Here is a 10643-nt window from a genome sequence, read left to right as displayed (position 1 = left end):
GGGAGAGGTGCTCCCAGATAGAGGGGGTGGAATAGGATGCATTTTAATTATCCCATAGACCTCCCTTCCCGGTGCTCCCCTCACTGCTCCCCCTCCCCCCCCCCCCGTGTCTCCTCTCGCTCATCACTGAAGTCCTCCCCCCCTCCTCTCACACATTGCTCTTTAATTCATCATCTGTTCTTTTTTCCTTGTGCTTCCCTTGTGTCCGTCTCTCTTCCACCGTCTCTCCCCCCTTCCCTCTCTGTCTCCCCCTTTCCCTCTCTTCCACCATCTCTCCCCCTTCCCTCTCTCTCTCCCACCGTCTCTCCCCCTTTCCTCTCTCTCCCCCTTTCCCTCTCTCCCTCTTCCCTGTCTCTCCCCCTTTCCTCTCTCTCCCCCTTTCCTCTCTCTCCCTTTCCCTCTCTCCCTCTTCCCCCGTCTCTCCCCCCTTCCCTCTATCTCTCTCTCTTCCACCATATCTCCCCCCTTTCTCTCTCTCCCCGTCTCTTTACGCCTTTCCCTCTCTCTTCCGCCGTCTCTCCCCCCTTCCCTCTATCTCTCTCTCTTCCACCGTATCTCCCCCCTTGCTCTCCCCCTGTCTCTCTCCCCCTTTCCCTCTCTTCCACTGTCTCTCCCCACTTCCCTCTCTCTCTCTTCCACGGTCTCTCCCCATTCCCTCTGTCTTCCACCATCTCTCTCCCCTTCCCTCTCCTTTCTCTCTCCCCCGTTCCCTCTCTCTTCCACCGTCTCTCCTCCCTTCACTCTCCTTTTGCTCTCTTTTCTTGCTCTCTCAATCACTCTCTCCCCTTCGCTCTTTCTTTCTCCCCATCACCCCCTCTCTCTGTCACACTTTCTCCTTTCTCGCTCTCTCCCTCGCTCTCTCCCTATCTCTCTCCCTTTTCTCGCTCTCTACCTATCACTCCCTCTCTCTTCCCATCACTCCCTCACTCTCTCTTCCCATCACTCCCCCCCATCACTCCCCTCTCTCTATCACTCTTTTTCTATTCTGCTCTCCCTTTCTCTCTATACCCCCACCTCCCCCCCCACCCCTCCTCTCTAGGACCCCTGGATTCCCCCCTAACTTATGACTTAGACCACCCTGACATAGAGGATGATGATCCGGATGTTCAGGGCGCTGAGCGTACGCCCCTGAGCAGCACAGGGAGCGTCACCACCCCCCCAGCTAATGCCAAGCGCATCCCTTTCTTTAAGAAGGTAACACCCCCCCCTAGCGCGCTGCCGCCACTAACCCTAACCGGATACCGGGGGGGGGGGGGGGGGGTGTTTAACGTTTGCTGCCTGGAGTCACTGTAATTGCAACCGGAGGAGTCGCAAACACCGTGCTGAATTATACACCCCCATCTGGGCTGTATTCTGAGACTGTGTGTGTGTGTGTCTGTCTGAGACCGTGTGTGTGTCTGAGACTGTGTGTGTGTGTGTGTGTGTGTGTGTGTGTGTGTGTGTGTCTGTCTGAGACTGTATGTGTGTGTGTGTGTGTGTGTGTGTGTGTGTGTCTGTCTGAGATTGTGTGTGTGTATGTGTGTCTGTCTGAGAGTGTGTGTGTGTGTGTGTGTGTGTCTGAGATTGTGTGTGTGTGTGTGTGTGTGTGTGTGTGTGTGTGTGTGTGTGTGTGTGTGTGTGTGTGTGTGTGTGTGTGTGTGTGTGTGTGTGTGTGTGTGTGTGTGTGTGTGTGTGTGTGTGTGTGTGTCTGAGATTGTGTGTGTGTGTGTGTGTGTGTGTGTCTGAGAGTGTGTGTGTCTGAGATTGTGTGTGTGTGTGTGTGTGTGTGTGTCTGAGAGTGTGTGTGCCTGAGATTGTGTGTGTGTGTCTGAGATTGTGTGTGTGTGCCTGCGATTGTGTCTCTGTGTGTGTATGCCTGAGATTGATTGTGTGTGTGTGTCTGAGACTGTGTGTGTGTGCGCCTGAGACTGTGTATGTGTGTGTGGGTGCCTGTGTGTGTACCTGAGAGTGTGTGTGTGTGTGTGTGTGTGGTTGTGTCAAAATGCGGATACACACACACTGTCCTGTGCCCCCGGATACACACACACTGTCCTGTGCCCCCGGATACACACACACTGTCCTGTGCCCCCGGATACACACAATACACACACTGTCCTGTGCCCCGGATACACACACTGTCCTGTGCCCCCGGATACACACACACTGTCCTGTGCCCCCGGATACACACACTGTCCTGTGTCCCCGGATACACACACTGTCCTGTGCCCCCGGATACACACACTGTCCTGTGCCCCCGGATACACACACACTGTCCTGTGCCCCCGGATACACACACACTGTCCTGTGCCCCCGGATACACACACACTGTCCTGTGCCCCGGATCACCACTGTCCTGTGCCCCCGGATACACACACTGTCCTGTGTCCCGGATACACACACTGTCCTGTGTCCCCGGATACACACACTGTCCTGTGCCCCCGGATACACACACTGTCCTGTGCCCCCGGATACACACACTGTCCTGTGTCCCCGGATACACACACTGTCCTGTGTCCCCCGGATACACACACTGTCCTGTGCCCCCGGATACACACACTGTCCTGTGCCCCCGGATACACACACTGTCCTGTGCCCCCGGATACACACACTGTCCTGTGCCCCCGGATACACACACTGTCCTGTGCCCCCGGATACACACACTGTCCTGTGCCCCCGGATACACACACTGTCCTGTGCCCCCGGATACACACACTGTCCTGTGCCCCTGGATACACACACTGTCCTGTGCCCCCGGATACACACACTGTCCTGTGCCCCAGACACACACACTGTCCTGTGCCCCCGGATACACACACTGTCCTGTGCCCCCGGATACACACACTGTCCTGTGCCCCCGGATACACACACACTGTCCTGTGCCCCGGATACACACACTGTCCTGTGTCCCCGGATACACACACTGTCCTGTGCCCCCTGATACACACACTGTCCTGTGTCCCCAGATACACACACTGTCCTTGGGCCCCGGATACACACACACTGTCCTGTGCCCCCGGATACACACACACTGTCCTGTGCCCCCGGATACACACACTGTCCTGTGTCCCCGGATACACACACTGTCCTGTGTCCCGGATACACACACTGTCCTGTGCCCCCGGATACACACACTGTCCTGTGCCCCCAGATACACACACTGTCCTGTGCCCCCGGATACACACACTGTCCTGTGCCCCCAGATACACACACTGTCCTGTGCCCCCGGATACACACACTGTCCTGTGCCCCCGGATACACACACTGTCCTGTGCCCCGGATACACACACTGTCCTGTGCCCCCGGATACACACACTGTCCTGTGTCCCCGGATACACACACTGTCCTGTGCCCCCGGATACACACACTGTCCTGTGCCCCCGGATACACACACTGCCCTGTGCCCCCGGTTACACACACTGCCCGGTGCCCCGGATACACACACTGTCCTGTGCCCCCGGATACACACACTGTCCTGTGCCCCCGGATACACACACTGTCCTGTGTCCCCGGATACACACACTGTCCTGTGCCCCCGGATACACACACTGTCCTGTGCCCCCGGATACACACACACTGTCCTGTGCCCCCGGATACACACACTGTCCTGTGCATACACACACTGTCCTGTGCCCCCGGATACACACACTGTCCTGTGCCCCTGGATACACACACACTGTCCTGTGCCCCCGGATACACACACTGTCCTGTGCCCCCGGATACACACACTGTCCTGTGCCCCCGGATACACACACTGTCCTGTGCCCCCGGATACACACACTGTCCTGTGTCCCCGGATACACACACTGTCCTGTGCCCCCGGATACACACACTGTCCTGTGCCCCCGGATACACACACTGTCCTGTGCCCCCGGATACACACACTGTCCTGTGCCCCCGGATACACACACTGTCCTGTGCCCCCGGATACACACACACTGTCCTGTGCCCCCGGATACACACACTGGCCTGTGCCCCCGGATACACACACTGTCCTGTGCCCCCGGATACACACACAGTCCTGTGCCCCCCGGATACACACACACTGTCCTGTGCCCCCGGATACACACACTGTCCTGTGCCCCCGGATACACACACACTGTCCTGTGCCCCCGGATACACACACACTGTCCTGTGCCCCCTGATACACACACTGTCCTGTGCCCCCGGATACACACACTGTCCTGTGCCCCCGGATACACACACTGTCCTGTGCCCCCGGATACACACACACTGTCCTGTGCCCCCGGATACACACACACTGTCCTGTGCCCCCGGATACACACACTGTCCTGTGCCCCCGGATACACACACTGTCCTGTGCCCCCGGATACACACACTGTCCTGTGCCCCCGGATACACACACTGTCCTGTGCCCCCGGATACACACACACTGTCCTGTGCCCCCGGATACACACACTGTCCTGTGTCCCCGGATACACACACTGTCCTGTGCCCCCTGATACACACACTGTCCTGTGTCCCCAGATACACACACTATCCTGTGCCCCCGGATACACACACACTGTCCTGTGCCCCCGGATACACACACACTGTCCTGTGCCCCCGGATACACACACTGTCCTGTGTCCCCGGATACACACACTGTCCTGTGTCCCCGGATACACACACTGTCCTGTGCCCCCGGATACACACACTGTCCTGTGCCCCCGGATACACACACTGTCCTGTGCCCCCGGATACACACACTGTCCTGTGCCCCCAGATACACACACTGTCCTGTGCCCCCGGATACACACACTGTCCTGTGCCCCCGGATACACACACTGTCCTGTGTCCCCGGATACACACACTGTCCTGTGTCCCCGGATACACACACTGTCCTGTGCCCCCGGATACACACACTGTCCTGTGCCCCCGGATACACACACACTGTCCTGTGCCCCCGGATACACACACTGTCCTGTGCCCCCGGATACACACACAGTCCTGTGCCCCCGGATACACACACACTGTCCTGTGCCCCCGGATACACACACTGTCCTGTGCCCCCGGATACACACACACTGTCCTGTGCCCCCGGATACACACACTGTCCTGTGCCCCCGGATACACACACTGTCCTGTGCCCCCGGATACACACACTGTCCTGTGCCCCCGGATACACACACTGTCCTGTGCCCCCGGATACACACACACTGTCCTGTGCCCCCGGATACACACACTGTCCTGTGTCCCCGGATACACACACTGTCCTGTGCCCCCTGATACACACACTGTCCTGTGTCCCCAGATACACACACTGTCCTGTGCCCCCGGATACACACACACTGTCCTGTGCCCCCGGATACACACACACTGTCCTGTGCCCCCGGATACACACACTGTCCTGTGTCCCCGGATACACACACTGTCCTGTGTCCCCGGATACACACACTGTCTGTGCCCCGGATACACACACTGTCCTGTGCCCCCGGATACACACACTGTCCTGTGCCCCCGGATACACACACTGTCCTGTGCCCCCAGATACACACACTGTCCTGTGCCCCCGGATACACACACTGTCCTGTGCCCCCGGATACACACACTGTCCTGTGCCCCCGGATACACACACTGTCCTGTGTCCCCGGATACACACACTGTCCTGTGCCCCCGGATACACACACTGTCCTGTGCCCCCGGATACACACACTGCCCTGTGCCCCCGGATACACACACTGCCCGGTGCCCCCGGATACACACACTGTCCTGTGCCCCCGGATACACACACTGTCCTGTGCCCCCGGATACACACACTGTCCTGTGTCCCCGGATACACACACTGTCCTGTGTCCCCGGATACACACACTGTCCTGTGCCCCCGGATACACACACTGTCCTGTGCCCCCGGATACACACAATGTCCTGTGCCCCCGGATACACACAATGTCCTGTGCCCCCGGATACACACACTGTCCTGTGCCCCCGGATACACACACTGTCCTGTGTCCCCGGATACACACACTGTCCTGTGCCCCCGGATACACACACTGTCCTGTGCCCCCGGATACACACACTGTCCTGTGCCCCCGGATACACACACTGTCCTGTGCCCCCGGATACACACACTGTCCTGTGCCCCCGGATACACACACTGTCCTGTGCCCCCGGATACACACACTGTCCTGTGCCCCCGGATACACACACTGTCCTGTGCCCCGGATACACACACTGTCCTGTGCCCCCGGATACACACACTGTCCTGTGCCCCCGGATACACACACTGTCCTGTGCCCCCGGATACACACACTGTCCTGTGCCCCCGGATACACACACACTGTCCTGTGCCCCCGGATACACACACTGTCCTGTGCCCCTGGATACACACACACTGTCCTGTGCCCCCGTATACACACACTGTCCTGTGCCCCCGGATACACACACTGTCCTGTGCCCCCGGATACACACACTGTCCTGTGCATACACACACTGTCCTGTGCCCCCGGATACACACACTGTCCTGTGCCCCCGGATACACACACACTGTCCTGTGCCCCCGGATACACACACTGTCCTGTGCATACACACACTGTCCTGTGCCCCCGGATACACACACTGTCCTGTGCCCCTGGATACACACACACTGTCCTGTGCCCCCGGATACACACACACTGTCCTGTGCCCCCGGATACACACACTGTCCTGTGCCCCCGGATACACACACTGTCCTGTGCCCCCGGATCCCACGTAAGAGATAATGTGCCGTCCAGCGTGCCACACTTTTACACCCACGTGGAGTGCCCAGAGATTGTGCACTTACCTGTATACAGGCACATACACACGTCTGCATGGAGTGCATACCTGTGTATGGCCGCATGTTTCTGCCACACGTGTCTCTGTGACTGTGATATTAACACGCATGGTTTGTTTTTCCTCTCTTCCTCTCTCTAATCCTTTTCCCTCACTCCCCCCCCAATTATTCCTGTCTTTTCCTCTCACACCCTGTCTCTCTCTCTCTCCCCTTCTATCTCTCCCTCCCTCCCACTCTCTCTCCCCTTCTATCTCTCCCTCCCTCCCACTCTCTCTCTCTCCCCTTCTATCTCTCCCTCCATCCCACTCCATCTCTCCCTCTTTCTCTTCCATTCTCTCTCTCTCCCCTTCTCTGTATGTCTCCTCTCACTCTCTCCCCTTCTCTCTAAATCCCTTGCTCTCTCACTCCACCTCCCTTTCTCCCCCTTCTCTCTATCTCTCGCTCTCTCGCGCTTTCTCTCTCTCCCCTCCTCTCTCTCTACCTCACCATCTCTCTCTCTCCTTATCCCCCTTTCACTCTCCCCCTCACTACTGCCACACTCTCTCGCTCTCCTCTCTCTTTGTGGGATAGCTAAACAGAGACAGAAGTCGGTAAGTAATAGGCAGTGTTTTGTGTGTGTGTATATATATATATATATATATATATATATATTATAGTGATGTGGTGTTGAGTATTGCACGCGACCTGTGTTGTGGTGTTGTGTTTAAGCTGTATATACAGATGTGTAATAGTGGATATATAGATGACATTTAGAGCAGGGTATAATGCTGGGTTTATAGGAGCGGATATATAGATGACATTTAGAGCAGGGTATAATGCTGGGTGTATAGAAGCGGATATATAGATGATATTTAGAGCAGGGTATAATGCTAGCTGTATAGGAGCGGATATATAGATGACATTTAATGCATGGTATAATGCTAGCTGTATAGGAGCGGATAAATAGATGACATTTAGTGCAGGGTATAATGCTGGGTGTATAGGAGCGGATATATAGATGACATTTAGAGCAGGGTATAATGCTGGGTGTATAGGAGCGGATATATAGATGACATTTAGCGCAGGGTATAATGCTGGGTGTATGGGAGCGGATATATAGATGACATTTAGCGCAGGGTATAATGCTTGGTGTATAGGAGCAGATATATAGATAACATTTAGCGCAGGGTATAATGCTGGGTGTATGGGAGCGGATATATAGATGACATTTAGTGCAGGGTATAATGCTGGGTGTATAGGAGCAGATATATAGATGACATTTAGCGCAGGGTATAATGCTGGGTGTATGGGAGCGGATATATAGATGACATTTAGTGCAGGGTATAATGCTGGGTGTATAGGAGCAGATATATAGATGACATTTAGCGCAGGGTATAATGCTGGGTGTATGGGAGCGGATATATAGATGACATTTAGCGCAGGGTATAATGCTTGGTGTATAGGAGCAGATATATAGATAACATTTAGCGCAGGGTATAATGCTGGGTGTATGGGAGCGGATATATAGATGACATTTAGTGCAGGGTATAATGCTTGGTGTATAGGAGCAGATATATAGATAACATTTAGCGCAGGGTATAATGCTGGGTGTATGGGAGCGGATATATAGATGACATTTAGTGCAGGGTATAATGCTGGGTGTATAGGAGCAGATATATAGATGACATTTAGCGCAGGGTATAATGCTGGGTGTATGGGAGCGGATATATAGATGACATTTAGCGCAGGGTATAATGCTGGGTGTATATGAGCGGATATATAGATGACATTTAGCGCAGGGTATAATGCTTGGTGTATAGGAGCGGATATATAGATGACATTTAGCGCAGGGTATAATGCTGGGTGTATAGGAGCAGATATATAGATGACATTTAGCGCAGGGTATAATGCTGGGTGTATAGCAGCGGATATATAGATGACATTTAGCGCAGGGTATAATGCTGGGTGTATATGAGCGGATATATAGATGACATTTAGCGCAGGGTATAATGCTGGGTGTATGGGAGCGGATATATAGATGACATTTAGCGCAGGGTATAATGCTAGGTGTATGGGAGCGGATATATAGATGACATTTAGCGCAGGGTATAATGCTGGGTGTATAGGAGCGGATATATAGGTGACATTTAGCACAGGGTATAATGCTGGGTGTATGGGAGCGGATATATAGATGACATTTAGCACAGGGTATAATGCTGGGTGTATAGCAGCGGATATATAGATGACATTTAGCGCAGGGTATAATGCTGGGTGTATAGCAGCGGATATATAGATGACATTTAGCACAGGGTATAATGCTGAGTATATGGGAGCGGATATATAGGTGACATTTAGCACAGGGTATAATGGACGGTATTAGGGGTGTAAGGAGATACTTCATCCTTTCTCTTGCAGACAGAACACATCCCCCCATATGACGTGGTCCCCTCCATGAGACCGATCATATTAGTGGGACCCTCTCTGAAGGGATACGAGGTAATATGAGAGGGGACAGCGGGGGGGCACACCACGCCTCTGTCTATCTCTGCACCAGCCTGTCTCTTTCTCACTCATTTGTCTCTCTTCTTCTCTCACTCCCTCTCTCTGTAAATATCACTTATTTTCTATCCTTTCTCTCTGCTCCACTCCAGCTCTATCTCTCTCTCTGATCCCAGCGCTCTCTCTCTGATCCCTGCACTCTCTCTCTCTGATCCCAGCACTCTCTCTGATCCCAGCACACTCTCTGATCCCACCACTCTCTCTCTGATCCCAGCACACTCTCTCTCTGATCCCAGCACTCACTCTCTGATCCCTGCGCTCTCTCTCTCTGATCCCAGCACTCTCTCTCTGATCCCTGCGCTCTCTCTCTGATCCCAGCACTCTCTCTCTGATCCCAGCACACTCTCTTATCCCAGCACTCACTCTCTGATCCCTGCGCTCTCTCTCTCTCTGATCCCAGCACTCACTCTCTGATCCCTGCGCTCTCTCTCTCTGATCCCAGCACTCTCTCTCTGATCCCTGCGCTCTCTCTCTCTCTGATCCCAGCACACTCTCTCTGATCCCTGCGCTCTCTCTCTCTGATCCCTGCGCTCTCTCTCTCTGATCCCAGCACTCACTCTCTGATCCCTGCGCTCGCTCTCTCTGATCCCAGCACTCTCTCTCTGATCCCTGCGCTCTCTCTCTCTCTGATCCCAGCACACTCTCTCTGATCCCAGCACAATCTCTCTGATCCCAGCACTCACTCTCTGATCCCAGCACTCACTCTCTGATCCCAGCACTCACTCTCTGATCCCAGCACTCACTCTCTGATCCCAGCACACTCTCTCTGATCCCAGCACTCTCTCTCTGATCCCAGCACTCTCTCTCTGATCCCAGCACTCTCTCTCTGATCCCAGCACTCTCTCTCTGATCCCAGCACTCTCTCTCTGATCCCAGCACTCTCTCTCTGATCCCAGCACTCTCTCTCTGATCCAAGCGCTCTCTCTCTCTGATCCCAGCACTCTCTCTCTGATCCCTGCGCTCTCTCTCTCTCTCTCTGATCCCAGCGCTCTCTCTCTCTCTGATCCCAGTACTCTCTCTCTAATCCAAGCGCTCTCTCTCTGATCCAAGCGCTCTCTCTCTGATCCCAGCACTCTCTCTCTGATCCCAGCACTCACTCTCTGATCCCTGCGCTCTCCCTCTCTGATCCCTGCGCTCTCTCTCTCTCTGATCCCAGCGCTCTCTCTCTGATCCCTGCACACTCTCTCTGATCCCAGCACTCTCTCTGATCCCAGCACTCTCTGATCCTAGCGCTCTCTCTCTCCCTCTCTGATCCCTGCACTCTCTCTCTGATCGCTGCGCTCTCTCTCTGATCCCAGCGCTCTCTCTCTCTGATCCCTGCACTCTCTCTCTGATCCCTGCACTCTCTCTCTCTCTGATCCCTGCGCACTCTCGC

At 54.7% G+C, this 10643-nt stretch overlaps 1 protein-coding gene across 1 annotated transcript in view; it reads left to right on the top strand.

The window, feature by feature from the left end:
* The first annotated feature begins 1032 nt into the window (after positions 1–1032).
* LOC142482994 (voltage-dependent L-type calcium channel subunit beta-1-like) overlaps positions 1033–10643 on the top strand; it is a 28582-nt gene continuing 18971 nt past the window's right edge. The window contains 2 exon segments of the mRNA XM_075583099.1: positions 1033–1194; positions 9125–9205. Coding sequence (XP_075439214.1) covers positions 9161–9205 — 45 coding nt within the window. The 5' untranslated portion in view covers positions 1033–1194; positions 9125–9160.

The sequence above is a fragment of the Ascaphus truei genome, unplaced genomic scaffold, assembly GCF_040206685.1.
Source record: "Ascaphus truei isolate aAscTru1 unplaced genomic scaffold, aAscTru1.hap1 HAP1_SCAFFOLD_2850, whole genome shotgun sequence".
NCBI lineage: Eukaryota > Metazoa > Chordata > Amphibia > Anura > Ascaphidae > Ascaphus > Ascaphus truei.
Note: the sequence above shows the minus strand (reverse complement) of the source record. Positions and strands in the feature narration are given on the sequence as shown.